General features: G+C 46.9%; 2 protein-coding genes across 5 annotated transcripts; both read right to left on the bottom strand.

Moving 5' to 3' along the window:
• On the bottom strand, window positions 1–1552 carry LOC135376559 (zinc finger protein 888-like; the record flags this gene model as incomplete). The annotated part of the gene is made up of 2 exons (XM_064609089.1): window positions 1–188; window positions 269–1552. A coding segment is annotated over one exon (1176 nt), but the record flags the coding sequence as incomplete, so codon positions are not given.
• LOC135376560 (zinc finger protein 664-like) lies at window positions 1466–26327 on the bottom strand. 4 transcript variants are annotated; one of them, XM_064609090.1, is made up of 8 exons: window positions 25684–26231; window positions 25058–25141; window positions 24738–24928; window positions 21248–21400; window positions 19773–19919; window positions 5404–5556; window positions 4673–4825; window positions 1466–2709 (listed from the first exon to the last, which is right to left on the bottom strand). In XM_064609090.1, the coding sequence occupies exons 3-8, from the start codon at window positions 24841–24843 to the stop codon at window positions 1553–1555; spliced, it is 1869 nt and encodes a 622-aa protein (XP_064465160.1). In that variant the 5' UTR covers window positions 24844–24928; window positions 25058–25141; window positions 25684–26231; the 3' UTR covers window positions 1466–1552. The 4 variants fall into 4 exon arrangements, with proteins under 4 accessions (XP_064465160.1, XP_064465161.1, XP_064465162.1 ...); XM_064609091.1 differs by lacking the exon at window positions 25684–26231 and adding an exon at window positions 25413–25638; XM_064609092.1 differs by lacking the exon at window positions 25684–26231 and adding an exon at window positions 25437–25638.
• Between the last annotated feature and the right edge of the window lie 245 nt (window positions 26328–26572).

Below are 26572 nucleotides of genomic sequence, written 5' to 3'. Positions count from 1 at the left end.
CAGAAGTGACACTTAATTGGACGGATTCTTTCGCATGTACATGGCATCTGTACTTGCACAGTTTCAAATCTCAAGTGTCTTGTGGAGACATGTGAAGCCACAGGTTCCTGCTCTGGCTGAACTAGCTCGTGCTCAGCCAGCAGCTATTTGGTTCGCTGGCTGGTGCCTGCTGGTCCTGTGACTGATCCCTGCATAACAGAAGTAGCATTTGTAGGGCTTCACACCCATGTACCTGCATGCAGTTGTAACGCTGGAGGTTTGGCACTACCTCAAGTTTGCAGAACAGGGAATGCTCCTGTATGGCTTCGAGTCTGTCTGTCTTGTGACTCTGTAGGTGTCTGCTCTGACTGAACTCCGCAGGACAGACATCGTACTTTTATGGCTTCTCGCCCGTGTATGCCCGCTTGTGCTGCCGTAGGTTCCTGCTCAGGCTGAAATTACCAGGGCAGACATCACACATGTATAGCATCTCGCCCGTGTGTGTCCGCTTACGCTGCCGTAGGTTCCTCCTCAGGCAGAGGTCAGCACGGCGGGCATCGCACTTGTATGGCTTCACACCCATGTGTGTCCGCTTGTGCTGCTGCAGGCTCCTTCTCTCACTGAACTCCGCTGGGCAAGCACCACACCTGTATGGTTTCTCGCCGGTGTGCGTTCGCTTGTGACGCTGGAGCTGTCCGTTCTGGCTGAACTCCGCCGGGCATGCATCGCACTGGTATGTCTTCTCGCCCGTATGTGTCCGCTTGTGCTGCTGTAAGTTCCCTCTCTGCCCGAATTCCGCAGGGCAAAGATTGCACTTGTATGTTTTCTCGCCCGTGTGCGTCAGTTTGTGATCCGACAGGCTCTTGCTCTGGCTGAACCCAGCAGGACAGAGATCGCACTTGTACGATTTCTCGCCCCTGTGTGTCCGCTTGTGACGCTGGAGGTGCCCGCTCTGGCTGAATTTCGCTGGGCAGACATCACACTTGTATGGCTTCTCGCCCGTGTGTGTCCGCTTGTGCTGCTGCAGGTTCCCTCTCTCACTGAACGCCGCTGGGCAGGCATCGCACTTGTATGGTTTCTCGCCGGTGTGTGTCCGCTTGTGACGCTGGAGATGCTCATTATGGCTGAACTTCGCTGGGCAGGCATCGCACTTGTATGGCTTCTCGCCCGTGTGTGTCAGCTTGTGCTGCTGTAAGTTCCCTCTCTGACCGAACTCCGCAGAAGAAACACTGCACTTGGATGTTTTCTTGCCTGTGTGCGTCAGTTTGTGATACGACAGGCTCTTGCTCTGGCTGAACCCAGCAGGACAGAGATCGCACTTGTACGGCTTCTCGCTCCTGTGTGTCCGCTTGTGACGCTGTAGGTGCCCGCTCTGGCTGAACTTCGCTGGGCAGACATCGCACTTGTATGGCTTCTCGCCCGTGTGTGTCTGCTTGTGGTGCTGTAGGTTCACTCTCTCACTGAACTCCGCTTGGCAGGCATCACACTTGTATGGTTTCTCGCCGGTGTGTGTCTGCTTGTGACGCTGGAGGCGTTCGTTATGGCTGAACTTTGCTGGGCAGGCATCGCACTTTTATGGCTTCTCGCCCGTGTGCGTCAGTTTGTGATCTGACAGGCTCTTGCTCTTGCTGAACCCAGCAGGACAGAGATCGCACTTATATGGTTTCTCGCCTTTGTGTGTCTGCTTGTGACGCTGTAGGTGCCCGCTCTGGCTGAACTTCGCTTGGCAGACATCGCACTTGTATGGCTTCTCGCCCGTGTGGGTCCGCTTGTGCTGATGTAGGTTCCCTCTCTCACTGAACGCTGCTGGGCAGGCATCGCACTTGTATGGTTTCTCGCTGGTGTGTGTCCGCTTGTGACGCTGGAGATGTTCGTTATGGCTGAACTTCGCTGGGCAGGCATCGCACTTATATGGCTTCTTGCTCGTGTGTGTCCACTTGTGGTTCTGAAAGCTCCTTCTCCGACTGAACTCCGCAGGGCAAACATTGAACTTCTGTGTTTTCTCGCCCATGTGCGTCAGTTTGTGATCCAACAGGCTCTTGCTCTGGCTGAACTCAGCGGGACAGAGATCGCACTTATTCGGTTTCTCACCCCTGTGTGTCCGCTTGTGACGCTGTAGGTGCCAGGTCCGGCTGAACTCTGCCGGGCAGGCATCACACTTGTATAGTTTTTCGCGAGTGTGTGCTCGCTTGCGAAGCCGCCGGTGCACAATACGGCTGAACTTCACAGAGCAGGTATCATTCTTGTACAACTGCTGGTTCATGTGCGTTTGCATGTGACACCGCAGACTCCTCCTCTGGTGGAACTGTGCAGGACAGTGGTCGGACTTGCATGACTCCTCATCAGTACGCTTTGACACGTGACTCGTGTCACTGCCAGACGGCAAGAATGCAGAGGGACAGATGTCGTACCTAAAACCCTCCTCTGCCATCTGATCCCCCGATGGAGTAGCTGGACACTTTTCAGACTCATTGTGACACTGTGCAAGCATGTGACGTCTCCGGCTGTCTTTCGACGTGCACGCAAGTGCACATGGCTTGCTCTGGTCTCGAGGTTGCTCCATGGGAGGACTGTCCATAGTGACTGGTGAAGTGTTGTCGAACTGCGCTTCAATGGTTATTGTGCTGATATTGAACTGTGCCTCTGAAGAAGTGCAACCAGAAGATGCTTGATCACAAGTGCCTCTGGGCTGGTCGTTAATGTGGAGCAAACCAGTGCTTCCTCTTGCTCCTGTAATTTCGGAAATTGGAGATTAGGTGGGCATACCAGCACAGGCGCACCTCTGATGGCACCGCCTTTGCCCTCATGCTGTTCGTGTTCGACTCAGGAAATGATCTCCCTTGCACACTATTGAGGGCCTAAGTTTAAAGCGAGTGCCCCCTCCTGTCCTCCAGGTATTTGCTGTGAAGCAAAGTGTCGTACTTTCAGGCAGAAGGCCCAGAGCTCGATACGGGACAGTCAGAGCCTTTTGTTTCCTTCCTTTCTTCGTTCTTAACAGGGTGCGCTCTTGACCGCGTAGCACGCAGTATGCCAATCATCATCGCGGATGATATTGCTCTGTCTCCGGATAAGCTAAGAAAGGGGGTGCGCACCGTTTTATGTATCAACATTCTTCCCAATCGGAAGACAAAACAATACGGTTCTGCAGGTTGGTTGGCCTAGAATGATTTATCCAGCAAAGAGCGCCACCTGTTAGTGCCCGAAAATCCGGGCCCTATTGATCAGGAACTTGCGAAAATCACTGCAGTGTCTGAAAAAAAAAGCAAAAGTTTGAATCCCTCCAGGAACCTGGAAAATATGTTCAGTTTATCGGAAGATCCATTTACTAAATTACTGTATTTGCTCGAATGTAAGTCGACCCCCTTTTTTCCAAAATCGACGATCGAGAGTAGGGGGGTCGACTTATAATCGTGATCTGCGCAACCACGTTGCTCTGCGGCCGACGCGCTGGTCACGTGCGTTCGCTTCCTCACATGGAGTGGGGGAGAGAAAGGGAAAGGGGTTAAAGGAATTTGAACGTGTGACAAACGACAGGAATAAAAGCAGTCAAAACGAAAGTTCCTTCTTCCTTCTCTCCCATGGTTAAAGGGCGTCGTTTCTACGCGCCATCATTGAAGCAACGTGCGATACTTTTTCCCGATGAATATATCTTTTACGTTTTCGTTACCACAGAAGTTTATTTCATTTTCATGAATATCGAAGGGGGTGGGGGGTGTCGACTAACATTCGAGCAAATACGTTATTTAAGCCATGCTCCTTGTTTTCACAAGCCACTGGCATCTGTACTCAGTGTTGTGTAATTTTTAGCAGGGACAGGTAACGGTAATGGTAACGGAAACAGAAACAGTATATGTATTACCGAAATTGGAGATAGTAACGATAACGGAAATGGAAACGCGTACCACTGTCCTCCATTAACGCAAACAGAAACGGAAAGGAAAATTATCGTTCGGTATTGAATTCAGGTAATGGCTAATACTGTTGTGCGACGACATTTCAGTGACTTTTCATTTCATTTTTATTACTTCATTCCGTGTAATGCCCTAAATATTGCACGACAGCATGGAACCAAAGCGCCATAATGGATGTCGAGGGTGCATCATTCGTGACATTACCTACCTGCACCCAATCAAGACATGAGACTTACACAACACAGACTCCACGCACTCTACTCTACCATAGCACTTGGATGACAGCATATGAGTTTTATATTTATTTACTTTTACTTTCTTCGTTTCACCGTGGCTACGGCAGTATTGTTTGCAACTGAGAGCATCCGCCTATGAATGCGACATTGGATAAACTTTACGCCCATCTTGGGTTGCTGGACTCAGAATGACAGAAGACCGACTGAAGACATGTCCTTACACTTCTTTAGAAACCTTGCAAGATGTGCGCATCTGAACGGCATAAAATTACTCGTGCAGTGTGTACGCGTGGCACACCGAAGCAGGACTTGGGCAAAACAGGGTATATACTGACAGAGCCGGACGGACTGTCCTCCCGCAGCTCTGCAACAGCCGTTCCATTACCAGGAACAGTAACGGCAACGAAATTAAAAGCTGGTATCAGAAGCGGATAACGGAAACGAAAATTACTGAACTTTAGTTCAGTTAGCAATGGTTTCAACCGTCATTGAAGAACACCCATATGACAGAGTGGGTATAAGTACCCTTGAGCACTTTGTACTTACCCTCTGATGCTGACAGACAGCTGTGTCCCATTTCGTCCTTCTCTGCCAAGAGTGCAACATTGTAAGGCTCTGTCTTCACTTGTACAATCTGATGTTCATTCGAACAGTTCACTTGATGTTCGTCTTTAATGTGACAAATCCCAAGTGTTGCTCCTGAAGCAAAACAAAACAGGAGAGAATAAGCCACATTACTAGGCTTCAAGTCATGTGACGGCCACCACCATAGCCTTTCTGAACCCAGTTTTAGGGCATCACTCTGGAGAAGGAATGCACCAAAGCGTGTTTAGTAAAATTTTGTCTAGCGCTGGTACTTTTCAATACTTTACTTTGTACTTTCAATACAGTAGCACCAGAAGATGTGGAGTGTGTTTGTTAGGGCTAAACATTGTGGGGGTACATGAAGGGAGCCACACTGTGCACCATGGATTATTTTGCACTTGATTCCTCTGGTTCCATCTACTGTTCCTTATCTTCTCATTCAGAAACATCCTTATGTGCAGTTGTTTATGCGGCCAAAGCCTGCAACAGTTGCAGTAATATGAAATTGTATAAAGGATCTCCAGGTCTATTTTGCCTAGTTTGAGAATCTTCCATACTAGAGAACACATGCTGGAAAACTGATACATAACGAACAAAAAACTGAAAAGCATTTCCGTTGCATGCCCCTTTTTGTCCATATCGTGCCATTCAATTTGGTGTTGGCCAAATCCCCTCAAGCATTTTCGGTTTACCTTCTGACGTTGGGTCGCATCTATGTCTCATTGGTTCCTGTCCTCCCAAAGGCACAACATTGTAAGCCTCTGTTTTCACTTCTATGTTTGGATCTTCCTGTGAAGATTCCTCTCGAGGTTCTTCTTTAATGTCACACATACCAACTGTTGCTCCTGAAAACAAAAAAGGAGAGAAGTAAGCCGCACTGCATGGATTCTAGTCATGTGACGGCCACCTCGGTACCTGTCCTGAACCCAGTGTATAAAATATACTCTTCAGCGATGAGGAAATTGGGTATGTTAAGGAGGGGTCTGAACAAAACCCCTGTTCAGCATAAGACTCATGGATCAATTGCGAGGCCAAGTCTTGTGTACGTGGCTGATGTCTGGGTCTCATATAGGATGATCAATGTGGGAAAAAATTGGGACTATTCCGTGCGTTGAGGTTTATACAGGTGTGATTCACGAATCATTTCATTTGGGGTTGATGAGAAAACGGAAGAACGAAAAAATATGCGGTCAACGACTCTCGTGCGGTAGTTAAGCTTGCCATCATCGAAAAATCAGGATGTATACCACACTGCAGTGTTCAAATTCTCTGTCTCTTCCAGGTTTTCCCAGACTATTTCAATTCAATCAAATTCCCTGAGAAAAACAAAAGGAAACTTGGTGCTTGCTCCAACGTTTTGATACAGATCCATCATAAAACGGACCATTTATAAAGTATTAGTGAGGTTTTCCTAGTTTTCTGCCTCAGAGGTTGTCGTACTGGCGATCTGCCTTCACGGTCACCTTGCTGCGGTATCGCCTCTCAACCACCAGACGGCGCTCGATCGCGATTCGCCGCGCATCATCACGGCACTACTCTGCGGTTTTCCCTGACTTCAGCTGCTTTTTGGCCAAATTCCCTGACAATTCCCTGTTTTCCAGGTTGGTAGACACCCTGAAAAATACTATTGTCGAATTTCAATTGCAATAACTTGAAATTTGCCTAGCCAACAGAACGTTTTTGTTACGGATAGACAGAACACTGCAAAAAACAAAAGGAAAGGGAAAGGAAAAGGCAAGGAAGGAAATCGCAATAATAATCTGATCAGTGTTAACAAAAGCAACCAAAGCAGCAGCTCCCCTTTCCTTGTATTTTTAAACGCTCGTCCTATCATGTGGGCAGGGGCATGTCCTCCTCTCATCGCATCTTGGCGGCCGATTTTGTGCACTCCCCATAGCATTAGAGACTGCGGCTTCCCGTGTATTAGACTAAGTTCGCCATGGGCTTCCTGATTCATTAAAAAGAAACGTTAGGTTGTCTAGGCTTGCAACTGAAATTCGACAAAAGTATTTTTTTTAGTAATTCAGAAGATTGCAATAGTGTATAACACGCACACGATTTACCAGTCTTTATTAGGGCATTAGAACACGGACAGTTGCCAACATGCTGAAGATTTGTAGTTTTTGGCAGTGATGGCCTGTAGTTAACTACATATAGGGGGACCACGAGTTGAAAGTTCCCCAGGACCTGGTATAACATCAGTGAACATAAATTATTCTTCAGGCTGCTCACCTCAGTCGATGACCAGTCTGTCAGAACATGCCTGACAAACATTATCGTCATCTTGAACCGATTGAGGAAGGCCTGCGGGAAGAGGGTGTCGTGGCAGCAAACCGAATAGTGATGCGTCGGGACGGTAAAGAAATCGCAACAGCACATTATTCTGTCCTTTCAACTACACAAGCTTCCTGCAACCATCAAGGCTGGTTACCGCAGGAGAAGCGCGCAATTACCTATCGTGCGCGTGTGGATTTCAAACGGGTTCAATCGTTGTGTTCTGTATAGGCGTGGCATGATGCACACTGCTGTGTTTTTCAATACCGATTCACTAATTGTAGCTCAAAACACTTTTCGCGAACGTTCCACTGACAACATTTATCAAGGCTGTATGTAACACTGCATCCATGAGACTCATGTTACATTTGTTTGTTTCTTGGTTTTCCCTTGCTGTTTGTTCTCTTCTACATTGCACGGGTGAGTGTTCTTGGCGTATGCAGGAACTGCAGGTCTTCTCTTGACTTTGCGTTTGACACTGTAGCTATTGTACTTAAAGTTTATCGTAGTGAATATGTGAGGATTGCATCGCTCCAGTTATGGCCCGTCAAGGGCAAACAGTATTTATAAATAATAAATAAATTCACTGGCGATTTAGCGGTTAATGCGACAAAAATACGTTAGCAAAATTAACAGTCTTTTTCTTGGCCATACTTCACTTCCGGGCATCCACTTCCGGTTGCCCACCTCTAGCCATTGCTTTATTTCTGATTTGGCACTTTCAATTACTATATGCAAGCCCATTTAATTGACCTTTAATTCCCCTCGGTTACTTTCAATTCTCCTTTAATTAATTTTGATATCGGCAGCTTAAACGAGGTAATCTTGAATTCCCTTAATTACATTTAAGTTTACTTGCCATAATTACTCTCAATTCCCTTTCAACTGCCTTTAATTGCCCTTCATTAGCTCTGTTAAAACCTCGGGTCACCTACAGTATTCTTCAGTTTCGCTTAATCTTATCCCTTAATTACATATATCTTACATTAATTACTTTTAAACAAAACTTTTGGTTTTAATTTCTCCTAATCACCTTCGATCACTCTGACCTGTTACTCTTAATTACTTTTGACTACCTCAATTTGAAATAATTTGCCTCCATTTGTATTTATCCCCTTGTATTCCCTTTGCATATCCACTTATTCCACTTTCTCAGTGCGGCTCCACCAACTCACACACGGACAGACACACATACATACAGCTTTTCCCATTTTGACACTCCCAATTCTAACGCATTTAAAGGGACTATGAAACGATTTGTTACTTCGTTTCGTTCGAAAGAAGACATTTTTCTGAGTCTAGAACCGAAATTTTACTTTCGTCGCGCGAGCGGATTTCTCGGGAGCGAATTTAAACGGAGCGGCGAAGGGAGGACAGCTGGCGCCGCGCCGTGACGAGCTGCCGAGCGGAGACACAACGGGTAACTTGACGCGACCACGGCCGGCTCAGCAACACGTCATCGTGACGTGTTGCCGAGCCGAGGAATCCCGCCAGGAGCATGCGCCGTAGGTTCCCGCGTATGCGTTCATCGGGAGTGGAAATCTCCATGACAGCAGCTTTCGCGCGATCGGCAGATTTTGGCAGTGGCGGCAGCCACAGCGCGAGCTCGCGGCATTACTTGCCATTGTGCAACACCGGTGACGTAACGGGGAACCGAAGAGCGGTCCGTACAGTTACACCATCGGCAGGGAAATATGCGCGGGAGAGGAGGAACGCTGAAGAGACATTTCCAGCGCGCGCTCCTCGCAGAGTGGAGCGATTTCGTCCGGAAAAAATTGTGGCATATTAGTTTCTCTGCGGGAAGAACAGTTTCCATCGAAAAAAAGTATGGGGGTCCGGGAAATTTCATAGTCCCTTTAATAAAGAAATAGTTGCGGTACAAGATTTAAAACTTTCGTCGCCACTTTTGGCCATCAAAGGAGCTGGTTGAGTGAGCGAGGTGGAACGGGAGACAGGAAAATTTGGTATTGGGCCCTTGCTCAAGTTGTTTCAAAAACGAGGTCATGCACCCAAAACTTAGACGTAAGCTGGGACCTGTTTTAAGGACGCTTCGTGCTATGTGACGAATCAATGTGGCAACGCAACCTACACAAAGAAAGCCTGCATATTTGTCGACGTGACGTTAACTAGTACTAAGAGTCGGCCTATCAGGATCGTGTCTCCAACGGTGATAGCCAACCAGGAACGGTTACACTGACTAGAACAGCACAGGTAAGCCGGTTCGAACCGATTAATATCAGTTCAAACCAGTATTTTGGTTGCACTGAACCCAAACCAAACCAATAACCTTGAACCAGAACTTGAACAGAACCCCAGAAAATAACGGTTCCGAGCTCCGATTCGAAGCTTAGATATCACGAGAAACGAAACATCTCTTCCCTATTCATGGGTTCTTTCAGGTGCTTGAAGACTTAGAAATGCAACAGTTCCAGTGTGGTAAGGAAAAGACGCTCGCACTTCACACGCAAGGTAGTTTCTCTGGAGGTCACATCATGGCGCCACCAGTTTGTCACACATTCCCTATAACACTAATGCTACCTGACACACTAAACACACGGCTGCTTTTAATCTCTCTTGACACACAGAATTGTCTCGCAGTGACTGTTCCATAGACATCAGCCACCTGACGCTGGGTTTCCTGATATTTCACATGCATCACCACCCAATCCAACACCAGTCCAACTCTTCGTCAACCTCAGTCCGTTCATGCGTGTGAGTTTCACAACATCCGACAAAAATGAAATGTGGGGTGCAAAATGCGTCTGTACAGCCTTCCCCCTCTGCGCATGACCACGTGCTTCTTCAGGCCTCCGCACTCAGGACAACAGAATTGATCCTTGGATGGCCTCTTTCTTGTGTACACAGTCTCCACCTTGTACTGTTGCTATTCCAGGCACCTCGTGGCTACTTTTTAAACCACACTGGCTGAACTAGCTCCTGCTCTGTTAGCAGCTTGTTCTATGACTTGTGTGTGTGTGTGTGTACAGTGGCTGAACTCTCCAGGACAGAAGTTGCAACTGTATGGCTTCATTTCCATAAAAGCCCCCTCGCAAAGGGGCAGATTTGTGATCTGCCTGAAGTTTGCGGAATATATAGAATGCTCCTGTATGGCTTGTCACTCGACGCTGTGGCTGATTTTTGCAGGATGAGGTCGCGCTTCTATGGCTGCTCACCCATGTGTGTCCGCTTGTGATGCTTAAGGTACCTGGTCTGGCTGAACTCTGCAGGGCAGACATCGCACTTGTACGGCTTCTCACCCGTGTGTGTCTGCTTGTGCTGCTGTAGGCAGTCATTCCGGCTGAACGCTGCAGCACAGACATTGCACTTGTATGGCTTCTCACCCGTGTGTGTCCGCTTATGAACCTTTAGACGCACACTGTGCCTGAACTCCGCAGGGCAGACATTGCACTTGTATGACTTCTCACCCGTGTGTGTCCGCTTATGAACCTTTAGACGCACACTGTGCCTGAACTCCGCAGGGCAGACATTGCACCTGTATGGCTTCTCACCCGTGTGTGTCCGCTTATGAACCTTTAGACGCACACTGTGCCTGAACTCCGCAGGGCAGACATCACACTTGTATGGCTTCTCACTCATATGTGTCTGCTTGTGATGCAGTAGGCCCCGGCTCCAGCTGAACTCTGCAGGACAGAGGTCGCACTTGTATGGCTTCTCGCCCGTGTGTTTCCGCTTGTGCTCCCGTAGATTCCAGAGCCGGTAGAACTCTGCAGGGCAGACATCACACTTGTGTGGCTTCTCGCCTGTGTGCCTCCGCTTGTGATCCCGTAGATGCGAGATCCGGCAGAACTCTGCAGGGCAGACATCACACTTGTGCGGCTTCTCGCCCGTGTGTGTCCACTTGTGATCCCGTAGATCCGAGATCCAGCGGAACTCTGCAGGGCAGACATCACACTTGTGTGGCTTCTCGCCCGTGTGCCTCCGCTTGTGATCCCGTAGATCCGAGACCCGGCAGGACTCTGCAGGGCAGACATCACACTTGTATGGCTTCTGGCCTGTGCGGGTCCTCTTGTGATGCTGCAGGTCTGTGCTCTGGAAGAACTCTGCAGGACAGATATCCCACTTGTATGGTAGAAATACAAACGAAATACGAAGTGAGAATTTTACGATTTTTTTTCCATAAACAGACCTTGACCATACATAATCATTCGCTCATAGAGTCCTGGACTTTGAAACCCACTTTGTCACCTTCTTTCCTCCATGCCAGTAGCCAATAGACCCTATGCAAAATGAAAGCGCCACCTGGTGCGGAGCTCCTTCTATCCACACGCCAAAACAAAACCACAAGCCAAAACCGCGAACCTGCACGGAATACAGAGGCGATAGGGGAAGTGCCCTGCTCTTCCAGGCAAGAACAGGATGTCTACTAACGAACACCAGAAGAAAAGAACTGTTTGGTGAGGACATCGACCCTACTTGCCTACTCTGTGGTAAAGCACCTGAAGACTTAAACCACATCCTCCAGGAATGCGACAAACTGCAAGGGGTCACACCGTTGACATTTGCGACAAGAAACACAGAAGATATCATGGCGATGCTGTATCGCGAAAACAAAACCGAAAGCGAGAATGCACTCCTAGCGCGAATACAGCGCCATCTAACAAATTGGGGAAAAATGAAGAAATCTGCCATGAAGATCCAAATGAACCAAGAATCACCGAATAACAAACAAATACGACTTCATTGTTAAATGTTATCCTCGCACCTGTGACTTCAAAAGAAGTCTGCCCTGTGACAAAAGGGATTAGGTGTAACTATACTCCATACTCCTATCCGCCATTATACGTACGGTCCGGAGAACCGGATTGTTTGTACGTGAAGTTAGAGCACTGCACGGGCCCGGACTTACCCAAAAGCCCGTGCACGGCCCGCGGGCCGGGCCGGGCTTTGTGTTTTTTATGCGGGCCTGGGCCGGGTACGGGCTTGACAACGCCGACGATGGTCGGGCATATACGCCAACATATTTGGCGAGATTGGACAGCTGAATTTTAATGTCGCTTTTTTTTTTCATTGGGCATGGTGTATCATGGTATTCTCATCTGAGAACTATCACTTTATTATATGTGATCATGCTTATTTCGTGTGGGTCTCGATTTAACACGTGCACTCACACACGTTTGGGGACGTTTGATGTGGCAGGCGCGCTGAGCAGGTTCGGCACGAGGGTCAGTTAGGTTCGGTGTTCTGACATATTTTGTTCGCGTGAGTGTTCGAGAAGGGGGATAAACACCGGTGCATGCGCAATAGAGCGGAAGTGAGTCTCTCTTGATCCGCAAGGTACATACATATCGCCGACGCGCCACCGCGCGCTGGCTTCCCAAGCAAGCAAGCAACCACCAGACTTGTGTGCAATGCGTTACTAGTAATTGCGTTACTTGTAATCAATTACTTTTTCGAGTAATCAGTTACTTTGCTGTCAGAGTAATTTTTCCAGTAATCAATTACTTTTCTGAGTAATCGCTTACTCAGTAATTGATTACTTTTCCAGCAGAGATTAACTTATATTTCAGATGTTCTGCCCCAAGTCAGGCCCCTCGTGCCGTCAGCTTTTGTTGGGCCGTTCTACTATATAGCAAGCGGAGGTCATTGTAATGACATTCTGGAATTTTAGGGTCTCTCTCCCTAATCTCTTCCTACATCAGTGTGGTGGTACCTGAAGCTTTGGAAGTTTAGTGAGTCATGGGGAAGTTCCACGCAGTGCTCTTCCACAATCGGGTCAACGCCGTCCTGGGCGATAAATACAGCAAAACGTACCCCCCCAGATCTACTCTTTCTACACGTTTCTTTTTTTGTTTTTTTCTGCTATTTAAGCTGTTCCGCCGTTGAACCCCCCCCTTCCTTTTTTTTTTTTTTTTTGAGGCACACAAGGAAGGATATAATTTGCGTGAATGCGGAGTAACGACTGGAGTAACGCGTTACTTTTCTACTCGTTACTCAACTACATTTGGAGTTGAGTAATTGGTAACGGTTTCCGTAGAAGTAACGGTAATCAATTACTTTTTTTGAGTAACGCGCACAACTCTGGCAAGCACCAAGCACACAGCGGCTTGCCGACAGAGAAACACAGCCTGTAAAACACAGAGCGTACATCCTCACTCTCCACCAATTAGATGGGTTCTTTCAATAGGCGGATTTGAAGGGAGACGAGAGCAGAGCATTCCTACCCTGCGGCATGTGCAACATGTCACCACATTGCGCAGAGAAACCTTACATGTAACATCAGAGTACCATTTGTGCTCTTTAGTAAATCTAAATACGCCTTCGAGCCTTGAGAACACATAGAGCAGAGGCGGGCTTGGACCGGGCCTGAGCATGGAAACAGTCGGGTGCGGGCTGGGCCCGGGCCCTGGCTCGGGCCGGGCTGGAAATCTATAGAAGACGTCGGGCCGGGTGCGGGCCATAGCAGCCGGGCCTGGGCCGGGCCTGAAAATTAGGCCCGTGCAGTGCTCCACGTGGAGTCCCTCCTGCTGAAATGCCTTTGCAGTGTTGTGTCGCTAGCTGCAGACGAGGTTACCGACATGCGACAGGGAAGAAGGTAGGTTTCAAACGCGAGGGGAGTGTTGCGGTAAATGTGACATCGTACGTCTGTTGCCTAATAGGTCTCGTACTACCTCGTCTCGTACTATCGGTGCCCAAACGACGAAAACCGTAGAAATGTGTGACTCGAGGCAGTGAAACTATGCTACGCAGATGTGCCATTTCAAGTTAAGAAATCAACATTCGTCTACTCCAAGCACTTCTTGCCATCAGACTTTCTTTCAAGCGTTGCAAATGGATATTGCCGTGCGTTACCACCCAAGCCATGCCTGCCCAACAAGCAGTTGCAGCACAAGTCAGCGGCAACAGTGCACCAGATCTCAATGATGCTTCCACACACGTGTGCTGCCGTATATCACCACCTTGCAGAGGACCAGAGACCATGGAGACGCCAGAACACCAAAGTGAAAACTGCAACTCTAGCGAAGACTCTCTAGACACTCTAACGAGGCAGCTGGCAGAGGACATCGAAATACAAAATTTGCAGTGCCAACTGCTGCAAGTAAATGAAAAAGTTAAGCAGGGACTTCAAGAGAAGCAGGAGGTTGAGCGTCAACTTATGGATGTTGAAAAAGACCACAGCAGCTGCATCAGAGCCATGGATGTGGATTCTCTATGTACATCTGATGAAAGGATGCAGTTTTATATTGGCTGGCCGAACCTAGAAACATTTGGTGTCCTTCATGACTACCTCGACCCAGGGTAGAATGGCTGTAATATTGCGAGGCAGAAGAAGCAAGGAAGGACTCCACCTCAGGCAGCATGTGGAAGGATGCGAAAGCTTTCAACAAGGAGTGAGTTATTCCTTATTCTGGTCAGGCTGCGCTTGGGGTTGCTGGTGCAAGACCTTGCAGACCGCTTTGGTGTCTTTCGGTCGCCAGTGTCCCGTACTTGCATATCCTGGCTTGACTTCATGTATGTGAAGTTAGCGAAGCTGCCACTGTGGCAGCCTCGCACTGTAGTTGATAGCACTATGCCTGGAATCTTCAAGGAACAGTATCCAGATACGAGAGTTATTCTGGGCGCAACAGAAATCCGCTGTGAAGTTGCAGGCTCGTTAGCCCTTCAATCTAGCACATATTCAACCTACAAGAGTGCGAACACCCTTAAAGGAGCATTAAAGTTTTATCTAACATGGCCAAAAACTGCTGTCATCTTGTAAAGCAGTATGTGAAAAGCATTTCCACAAAATATTTCTGTCCAAAGTTGTTTCACCACGGTACAATTAATTTGGAAAATCGCTGCCGCGGTGGCAGGCTGGAGCGCTCCAACTGCAGACCACATCCACTCTACTGTGACGTTGGTGGTAGAGAGCCCCTCATTCGTTCGTAGGAAAAACCGTCTGCTACGAACATTGCGAGCTGTTTCTTGTTGACTTCTATTCTTTAGATGATTTATATCACGTTTTCTAAAAAAAAACAAAAAAACAAAGCATATATGCAGCCTGAGAAAATAAGATTACGATCACAAGAGTAATATATCCGTGGTTTCTGCAGAAAGCAAGCGATGGCGGCGATATTGTGGCGCCACCTGTTAGCCACTGAACCAACTGCGCGGTGAAAACTGTCGGACAGGCTTCACACTGTCGGGAAGCATGGGGTTTTCGCTGTACAAGCGCAGTTAATTTCGGGCTGCACCACTCGTTCTTCCCGTGGTGTCTGCGGTCCCAAAAAATCGTGGTTGTGTCGTTGACAGCCTTCGAACCCTCCGTTTCGGACATCACGTAGCCGGAAAACGCATGGAGTCTCCGAAGCGGTAGCAGACGCTCCGGCCTGCGCGATGTTGCTCACCTCGATCATGTGATCCCAGGTCCAATAAGGAGCGTCTTCACCACTTGCGTCACATAGTGACGCACGTGGTGGCGCTCATCACGTGCCTATCGTGAAGGCGAAGGAGGGTGTTTCGTGCACGGGAGGTTCGGGGAGCTATTGCAGGCGTCCCAATTTCGCTACGGTTGCACTGATTGTGGGAAAACTGTTTTCGGCCGCCTAACATTCCATACTGACCAAAAACAGAAACAAAGTTGTGGGCCTCTAGACTGCTCCTTTAAGGAGCTCATTGGCATAGCTCCAAATGGGCTAGTGATCTTTGTATTAGAACTATTTACTGGATGCACGTCTGACAGGGAATGTGTCATAAGAAGCGGATTTCTTGGCCTGTTCTTTGAAGAAGGAGACTCTGTCATGGCAGATAAGGGTTTCACCATTGCTGATCTTCTGGAGCAAAAAAACGTGAGGCTGAACATTCTACCGTTCCCCCGAAACGAAGAGTTCTTTGCAGTACAAGTACAAGAAACAGAACAGATTGCCTCCTTACGAATTCATGTTGGACGCAGGATCCAGCGCGTGAAGACATTTCACATTTTCGATAGACCTGTACCCATGAGCCTTGGGCCAGTATCAAACCAAATGCGGACAGTTGCCCTCATCTTAACGAACTTTCAAAGCCCCTTAGTTGAAGACAGGAACTAGTGCACTGTGCAAATGTATGATAATGAGAAATCCATTGCAGAAATGTTTTTATTTTCTTTTGCCTCGTCAGTATATTGAAGTTGCATTTCAAAACTTTCACAGCATTACAAAACACATTTTGACACACTGGGCGTCACTGAGCTTGTTTCCTACTACATTCTGAGCGCCACTGTCGATGGAATGCAAAGACTGCTGTCAAACCATGGGAGCAGGTTAACAGATGACAGTGTCATAAACATACATCATGTTGGTGTAGGAAAAGATCTGTATAGAGTATAACATAAAAATATTGCATCATGTATAATATCACAGTTGACCATTATCATATCACAGCTTATGATGTGTCATTGCGCATTTTCCGATAAAATCATTGCACTTCAGATAAGGGACTAGTGGTGCGTGACTGACTGACAGACAATATACAGCGTGTTTCACCTAAGGTCACAGAAATTTTCACAACACAAGCAGGTAGTACTTTTGATGTACGACCAGTCTATAACTCAAGTAGCAGGAAAGTGATGCACGTTTTCTTTTATCGCACTCTTTAAAAATAATTTCATACCACTTTAGGTGAAACACCCTGTATGAGTAGAACTATGTGGACAATGACACTGACATTAAAACAATGTAGATGCATCCGTTTCTGAACACTTACTGCAGTTTTGGGTGTCCTTCCTCATCAATAGCCATGTACGGTATGTTGTCTTTGGCGAACTGCAGCTCGCTATCTTTTAGTGAATAGGGACATCTTATCTCGAGCACTCCGTTTGGTGTATACTCTGTGGGGTCACATACTATAAATCTGTCCTGGGAGGCTCCCAGCCGGGGACAGAATGACCAAGGCGCGTCATCGCATCAGTGTAGGCCTGTGCAGCAACATCTTCGTGTTTCCTGCCATATGCTATAGCTCGTACCTTTGACAAATCACTCTGGGCAATCAAATTACTAAGACCCTTTTCAGTCCACTCAATACAACGTAAAACCTATCCGGGTGTTTCTCTCCAGAGCCATTGCCGCCTCACTTGTGAGAATAATGCTCTTAAAGTCAGACAGAAACAATAGAGGTCAAGTACAAATCATGCTGCATAGCAATTTGTCAAGGGTTTTTCACGTAGCACCCTTTAATTCGCGAAATTTTCAAATCGCGAAAATCAAGGACACGCAAAAATAAAAGCTTTTACAGTGTCAGGCAAAGATGACCTTCTTGTCGTGTGTGCATGAGTAGACCCTGAAGTTTTAAGGTTAAACTTGACTTTTCCCCGAATTTGCACCCCGAATCGAGGTTCACCGGTTTAGGGTTAAACCCGATTTCTACCCGCAAAACTGCACCTAAGCTAGGCACCTCACGGCAATGACATACTAATTTTTCACAAAATGCACAGTTGATCTCGACGTCTCATACTCTGGATAGGCTGTACGACGAACGTTTATTCGACAATAGAGCCCGATTTATCCCCAAATTCAGTGTGATGGTAATTTTTCCGCCCGAATTTGCACGAATTTTCGACATCAAGTGATGGACCTGAATTTTACCCCCCGGAATTTGGAAAAAATAAAACCCGAAAATTTCAGGGTCAATGCATGAAATATACACGTGGTCTCATTAATTTCATACACGCAGAAAAACAATCGAGCAGCCACGCTACCTTGGTACTCTTGGTACCTGGTACTTGTCAAGAAGTGGCGGCAGCTGGAATTGAATGATGCTGTCACAAAACAGGCCCGTACGGGTGGCCACTGCTGGTTCATCCGTTGCAGTTTCCAGTGCAATGTTCATAGATCGCCAAACTTCGCGGTGTGCCGGCCTTCCTGACTGCTAATATGTCGGAGGTGAATCGTATGGGGCTGAACCAAACTTTGTCTCAGTAAATGGCAGCTTGGATCCTTCTTGAAGGGCAAAAGCAAAGAGCTGTCCTTGGCTCCCCAAACGCCCAGCAAGTCTTCTAAAGGCACTCTGCACACTATCTGCACTCTCTTCTTTCCGTCGTGGGTCAAATAGGCGAGAATATGTCGGTGTGTTCTTCCCACCTTCTCGAGGTTTCCGCCAGTTAACCTCCTGCACAATTCTCGCTTTCATTGCAGCGGCCGTCGCCAACATTGTGGAAGCTCTGTACATGCAAGTTGAGGGGGAGATTCATCGAAACCATTCATCTTTAGCAGGGACACTACCCGAAGGAGTGCCATGACATGATTGCAAGACGCAGCAGCACCTGCAGGGCACTGGCACAGGGTGTCTACCACGGTTCCAGTGCTTGGCTGCAGTACCAGATGGGTCACATATGGTCGTCCATTTTTGCTTTGGCTTCTGTAGCACATGGCACGCACATGTACCTTGGCCGACCTGTAAAGTAAATACTTCTAGTTTAGACAAGCATCAATATCACATTTCTTGTTTCCGTTTATTCGCTGCAAGTACCAACACTGTAAGCCAGTGTACCGAACTCATGTTATGGCCGCATTACGCGTTAGTGCTGGGAAGTTCCAGGTACTCCTGAGTAAGTGCGACAAAGCTAGTGGACAAAATCCTACAGTTCAGGACAGAAATAAGCCTGAGCTTACGACCTCACCTGAATGCGGTGCAGAGACCTAACCAAATGCGTACGTCGTCGTTTTGATTTACCGGGTAATACAGTACCTCGAGCTCAGGCTTATTTTCATCAAGCTGTACTGCACTCACCAGTTACACGCATTCAACTCTGTTGAAGAACGAGCGAGAATATTCGTTCGCACTATGCAATGTTTATGGTTTACGTTTGGGAAGCAAATGCACTCCGTACCACTATGCGCTTAAAAGTACGTTACGAGCGTCCTCACCTGATATCCACTGTGTTCCTCATGACAGTGCCGCAATCGACGTAAGATTCAACAGCGAAGTTGTATGATTTTTTTCGGCTGCCGCAGTGAACTTGATCCTCCAGCATAGTACTCCCTTATTGTGACCTCGGTTATTAAGGATATCGGATACAAGTTCTTCGTCCAGTTCCCATCACGAGAAAGGATGAGCCGAGTGTCTGACACGCTGTCATCAACGACAAAAGTGCGATGGGACAACACGAAAATAAACAGACGAAACCATACACACGATGAGGACAGAGGCACTAAACAAGCTAGCGTTGACTTGGAATGGGGCTCCGTATAGCATCCATAGGAGCAGTACGTAAAATGGCGGGTTGCTCCTGTCTATATCAATGGGTCACGCTATTATGCATAAGGTCTATTGGACTGTACAGAGTTACAGACATGTGCCTGGGTAACCCAGTCACCTGTTTGCAAGTCCGCATGGTCCTATTCGCTGCTAGGGCTGGAAAAGGAATGCACCGAAGCATGTTTAGTAAAATTTTGTCCAGCACTGTACTTTTCAATACAGTAGCACTAGAACATGTAGAGCATACTTGTTAGGGCTAAACGTTGTGGGAGCACATGAATGGAGACACACTGTGCACCATGAATTATTTTGCACTTGATTCCTCTGGTCTCATCTACTGTTCCTTACCTTCTCGCTCACAAACATCGTTATGTGCAGTTGTTTATGCAGTCAAAGTCTAGTTGCATTGCAGTCAATAGTTGCAGTAATGTGGAATTGTATAAAGGATAACCAGGTCTGTTTTGCCTAGTTTGATTATCTTCCATACATGCTGGAAAGCTCACATGTAACGAACAGAAAACTGAAAAGCGTATCCGTTGCATGTCACTTTTTGTCCATACGTATCATGCTATTAAGTTTGGTGTTGACTAAATGTCCTTGACCATTTTGTATTTACCTTCTGATGTTGGGTCACAGCACATCTGTTCCTCTTCTGCCAAGACTGGAACATTGTAAGCCTCTGTTTTCACTTCTATGATTGGATCTTCATTTGAAGATTCCTCTCGAGGTTCTTCCTTAATAGGACATGTCCCAGCTGTCACTCCTGAATGTAAAACAAAAAGGGGGAGAAGTAAGACATATTGCGAGGCTTCGAGTCACATGACAACCACCTAAGTACAGTGTGGGGGATTTGAGGAGACAAAACGGATTTAAATCAAATCCGAATGAGGTCCGAGTTTAAATTTATTCGAGTAAATCAAGTCACTTTAAATCCAGATTTATTTTCAGCACGCCAAGTGAAATCCCTTTTTTAAATGCGGATTTTTCAAACGCATCAGAAATCCAGAAGAACTAACATGGTTGAACACCTCTGGAATGGCTTCAGAATCGATGGCAGTTTTCGAAGCTCGGATTTTGCACATAATACTTAATTACTAACAAGAATTCCTAACAACTGCGTAACTAGGAAAGAGAGGCGAAACACATGGAAGACATCTACAGTAGAATCTCGATGATACGATCACGGATTATACGAATTTCGGGATGATACGAATTCTTTTCCGGTCCCGGCCGGAATGCCTATTCTTCCCATGTATTAGAGTTCGGATGATACGAACACGTTATCTTCCCTTTACGGATGATACGAATGAGCCGAGGATGCGACAGAGGTCGTTCCCCCGTGATGCGAGAGCGCGCGAGTCATGCTGCTGCGTCTTTCAAAAAGGGAGGGTGCCCAAGCAGCACAATGTACTGAATGTCGAGTGCAATAGGGGTGGACGGTATGTGTCTTATTAATGTTCTTTAGTTTCAGAATTCTTTTCAAGGCCTTCCACCTACCCGTCCACCCCTATTGCACTCGACTTTCAGTACATTGTGCTGCTTGGGGTGACATCGCTCTGGCGGAAAACAGCTACCAGAACCCCAGAACACGTGGAGGGAAAATATCAGGACAACTTGTGGCAACATTACGCGTCACCATTCCGCAAGTCAGTGACATAAAAGCGTTACAACCGACCTCTTTCATTCACAGTAATGGAAAATGAACAGTCACTGTCAATTTTCTTGCCTCAATTTTTATTTTGGTTTAATTCGTTTGATACGAATTTCGGATGATAAAAATTTTTTCCGCGACCCCGTGAGATTCGTATCATCGAGATTCTACTGTATTACAGTGGAGCCGCATGAGCACAAAAAATGCAACTTGGTCATTATCTATTTCCTTATATTGAGATGCAACGGTGATGTGAAATTTGATAAAGAATCTCCACGTTTATTTTCCATAACTTTCAGAATCTTCCATTGAACAGAACGTGTGCATGAAAGGTGATACCTGTCTGTCAGAAAACTAAAGTGCATTTCTGTTGTATCCCTCTTTTTGTCACGCTATTGAGTTTGGTGTTGACTAAATGTCCTCGACCATTTTGTATTTACCTTCTGATGTTGAATCACACTTGCGTCCCATTTGGTCCTGTCCAGTCAAGATCGTAACGTGATAAGGCTCCGTTTTGACTTCCACGATTGCATGTTCCTTTGAAGATTCCTCTCGAGGTTCTTCTTTAATGTCACACGTCCCAGCTGTCACTCCTGAAGTAAAACAAAAAAGGAGAGAAGTAAGCCACATTGCGAGGCTTCGGGTCACATGACGACCACCTCCGTACTTTTTCTGAACCTAGTTTAGCTATATTGCACCTAGAGGTGTGCGCTGTCGCTAATAACGAAAAGTCAGGACTACACCACAGCGAATGGAAGCATGGGAAAGGGTTGTTGGGGGAAAGGATTTGGGTTTCGGAAGGGTGAAGGGGCATACGCCTATAGAGGGCGTCACAAGCGAATCCCCTAGTGGGAGGAGTGGGTACTTTTCCCAGGGCTCATAGCACACTCTGCGGTGTTGCCTATATGCGGCCTGCTGCATCACGTCCACCGTAAGCACATCAATCTTCAGAACACAAAAGCAGTAAGCTATGGGCTGTACGTGGAGCTGTGTGCCATCATCCAGTTTGAGAACGACTACGACTGTAGAGCGCAGAGATGTGGCACGTGTGTAATATTAGAGCACCAGTCATGGCTGTTCTGCATGCCCAATAGTGTTATCGTGAAAGACAATGATGTATGACGTCTACATGTACAGCTGGAGGGTCCATGCTCCCGTGCAAAAATGGACATAGACGGAACATACGAAGTACTTCTCGGATCATTTGACTTAGCACCATCAGCAAAATGGTGATTACATATAACAGTGTTATTTGTTGGGCATCCACGGCGATCTATCTTCACTAAAAGCAACAATGAATGAAGTTTGCATAGCTTCCCGACAGTGGTTAACGTCACTGCAAGCGAACACGTTTCACTGCAACGTTTTTACTGTACGTTTAACGGCGCTTCAGACTTCTCTCCTTTTCACGAGGCTGCCAAGGAAACAAAGAAAATTCTGTTCCAGGCGGAGCGCTTCATAGGTGAACGCACATTTCACCACACAACAATTGTTCTTCATCTTGTTCGCTGCTGGAGGGATGCCGAGCTTTCAGTGCGAGGGTGGGGGGGTGGGTATGCTTGGTGAAGGTCCCACTTACGGAATTTTTCTTAGACACGGAAAGAATCGTGGCACAATGCTGACATATCTGCGCAGCTTTCCCGTTTTATTTGTACGTGTTATTACGTTAGAACACAGTACATTAGAATACAGATTCATATTGAATGGCATTTCGACATTAAGGTGCATAATCGACCGGCAAAGAAAAAAGACTAGCACCTTATCTCACGAAGCTCAGTGAATACCTAGCAACCAACGGTGAAAACCTTAGACGAGAAAAGCAGAATACCTCGCTCGATTGATTAGGGCACAAATGGTTCTTGATGATCCACATTGAGTTTGCGTGCCCGCACGCTTTTTTGCTCGTATATGCACGTAATATATGCATTGAACAGTCACTTTCAAATGATTTTGGACAAGTGCATGGAACGATCATCTGCATGACTGTTGTCCTGCAGCCCAAGTTTGACAGTACAGGATATAGTAATTCCCTGCGCCGGACTCTACGAGATTGTGTTGGTGGCCGAGCCAGTTTTAACGAAAGGGCCGACAGTGTCTCCGAAACAGCTACACCCTGCCAGGGCACGAACAATGTGAAACAGGAGCGAGTCCACATTTGAGTTGACTGACCTTCCTGGTGCCTTCCCCCAAACAGCTTCAACGAAATTGGTAACAGTGATTCGTGTCTTCTGCAAGGTCACTGACCCGTCGATCCATGAAGAACACGCAACAAGGGAACAATCCGATCTTGCTAGAACACTAGAACTCTTTTGTTGTACACCGTGTCGACCACAGAATATGGGCCGCAGGGTTTATCGCCTTCCCTACGGTCTCCTTTGTCACATAAATCAGTTGAGTCTTATTGCCCGCGGCTGATCTGCTGGTAAAATTTTCAAAATGTTCCTAAAAATGGGCCCTGCGGCTTATCTGCAAGCGCGGCTTATGCGAGTGAAATTACGGTACATCTGTGGAATATTACCGTGTCATGTTAACCCAAGAGCGTTCTATAAACAGGGTCTTAGTTTTTCGAGTTAAACCCGATTAACACCAATTATCCCCTTGCGAGAATCCCTATATGACTGGTTCCTGTTGAACCAGATTTCTCCCTGCCCCGAATTCCCATCACGTGTCAGATTGGCAAAATACAATGCGCGTTGCGAAGTGGCCTGGCGTCCTTGTCCCAAGGACAGGATGATAATTGTTGTCAGTAGAAAATTTATGGGAACTGTAGTGGACCACAGTTGAGTGAATCGCTATTGAAAAATGCAGCGTCATGCCGTGCACATTCAGAACACTACGATCGGACACATCCCAAACGCGCACAGTCATGATAGGGATGCGTGCTCGTCTCCTGCTGTCTCATTGGATGTCACTCTTTGCATCCTTTCTGGGATCCCACTCGTTGTTGCCAGACGGCTCTGTTTTCAGTGTGTTTTTCTTCTAAGTGGTAGCGTTGTAAGAATTAATTTGGTTTGAATTGCTCGGTTAGATTCCTACTGCAAAGAGTGCTTACACCCATGGTTTTGAAACTACCGTAATTTCACGCGTATAAGCTGCACCGCAGATAAGCCGCAGGACGCGTCTTTAGGGACGTTTTGAAAATTTTCTGGCAGATAAGCCACGGGCGTTACGAAACGACTGAATTGTGCAACTAAGGAGGCCATAGAGAAGGCCATAAACCCTGTGGTTCATACTCTGGGGTCGTCATGGTGTACAACGAAGGAGGTCAGCTCTAGAGTTCTACCAAGATCGGATTGTGCCCTTGTTGTGTGTTTTTCATGGCTTGATGGGTCAGTGGTCTTCCAGAAGACACGAATCATTGTCACCACTTTCGTTAAAGCTGCTTGGGGGAATCCACCAGGAAGATCAATCTATTCGAATGTGGACCCATCCCTGTTACGCACTGTTTGTGCATCGTCAGGGCAGCGCTGTTCCAGAGACACTGTTAGCCCTTTCGTTAAAACCGGCATGTGGGGAAGGTACCAGAAAAAAAAGTCAGCAGATAAGCCGCAGAGCGCTCATGGGGAAAAAATCGTAAAATTACGGTATAGTTCAAAACGACGGATAGCTCTGCATAAGCAGAATTTGCACTACCAGCCCCATGAGAATATGAAAGAAAAAAAAAAAAAAAAGATGCAAAGTTGAGAGTTCTCAAGGACTGTGGAAAATTCCCAGGTTTTCGAAACCTCGAAAAATTGCATTTTCAAATTCTAGGGCATTCGAGTGTTTGAAGGACTAGTGGAACCATGACAGTGGACGATTTTTTCCCTCCCGAATTCGCTTCAAGTATTTAACTAGAAAAAGTCACACACTATCTATAAAACATTCCCCACCTGAGTGTAAATTTTACACGGACTTTACAATAAGTATCACCTCCTGAAGCATACTCACCACAGTGCTGTTGATGTACCTGGCCCTGTTGTGGCAGGCATGCAACATCAGGTGGTTCCGATTTCACTCTCACGGGCTGATCGCGGAACTCCAGAGAGAACAGCATTTTCTTGGAGTTGTGATTCCAAAGGGCCTGGCACGTGATGACTCGAAGTCACAAGAATCTCTTGCCTCTTCTTTAATGTGGAGTGCTGTCCTCATCCCACGTAAATTTAAAAGAGAAAATTGGGTCCCGAGGTGAAACAAATACAGCGACAGTTTTCGTACGCTCACAGAACATGAAGTCCCTGAACAGTGTATTAATGAAAACGGCGACTCACCGTTTATTAAAGGGTCAGCCACGTTGAAACTGAAGAGGTGTTGGAGAGAAGTTCCTGACGAAATATTGCTTGGACTTCTTTTTCCTTCCGAAGAAACATGATACACGTATTTAACTATTTCCCAGATTCAAGATGTAACATTTGGAAGGCGTAAAGTGTGATGAACGAGGTTAATATTTTCCCCCTTTCCAACACTTACACACCAGGAAGCCATGGGCAGTTTTGTGCAGTATACAACATCTGCTTAGCTGGCAGGCAATTTTATAACAATGACTATGTAAATAGAATTCTCAATGTGTGTGTGCATGAAGACTCGCTCAATTAATTTATATATTCACAGTATATGACAAAGTACCATCCAAGTAGGAAGAGCACATACAGGGTGTCCCAGACTAGAATAAGCTAAACACATACGGAACATAATCTAACAACCACGACACTGCATGAAGGAAGCCGACTTGCGGAATGGGGACGCCAACAAAAGAATGCCCAGCCGATGTATTATGCTTCATCATTATACATCAAGCTAGGCGCCCATTTGGCAAAAGCGAGCATATAGTTGTCAAGACCCAGGTGCATGTCTAGTTTAGCGGCGCCACTCGATTTCAAACTTCCAATCTACATACCTGCATAGAATTTTGCATGGTGCATCGTAATCCAGAATAATCAAGCGGCGGTCGGTTCCACAAATTCCTCCAGAGATCAGTTTCCCCTGGAAAGTTTCGGCAGCGGCGACCATGTCATCTCCATGCGCCCATTGTTTACGTATGACAGCTTACGCACACCTCGCACTCTTCCCAGCATGCATTTCGCCTGTTCCCTCTCGCTCGTTGCCAAGAATGCACAATGAAAGCACTAGATCTCGACGGGTATCATTTGTGGTACTCCTACGCATCAGCCATAGAGCTTGGCTTCCCTCACTAAACGAAGTATAGTGAGGTTGGGTTAGGCCAGGTCAGTACATATTAAACGCGGGGGGGGTCCGGGGGGGGCGGTAGCCCCCCCCGCAGTTGTTCGAGACTGTGCTGACAGAAGACAGTGCCAATTTTGGCGCGGAGCAATTGCGTGAGGAGGAGGCCGACTGTCGTCCGATAGCGGAGTTGCTGTGCGTCTTAGCAACGAACAGGCGAAAGGCGTGCTGGGAAGAGTGCAAGGTGTGCGTAAGCTGTCATAGGTAAACAATGGGCGCATGGAGATGACATGGTCGCCGCTGCCGAAACTTTCCAGGGGAAACTGATCTCTGGAGGAATTTGTGGAACCGACCGCCGCTTGATTATTCTGGATTACGATGCACCATGCAAAATTCTATGCAGGTATGTAGATTGGAAGTTTGAAATCGAGTGGCGCCGCTAAACTAGACATGCACCGTATGTTTGTTTACGTGTTTGATTGCCGCCATGTAGGAAAGGAGGAGGAGGAAAGAATGGTGCCGATGTCCTTGCGTGGCGCTAACTGTAAGGAAGAATAATGATAGGTCCAAGAATAATAAAATTGCTCTGTATGGCGGTAAAAAAA

This window comes from Ornithodoros turicata, unplaced genomic scaffold (assembly GCF_037126465.1).
Source record: "Ornithodoros turicata isolate Travis unplaced genomic scaffold, ASM3712646v1 ctg00001150.1, whole genome shotgun sequence".
NCBI lineage: Eukaryota > Metazoa > Arthropoda > Arachnida > Ixodida > Argasidae > Ornithodoros > Ornithodoros turicata.
The sequence above is the reverse complement of the archived record's forward strand: the minus strand, read 5'-3'. Positions and strand labels throughout refer to the sequence as shown.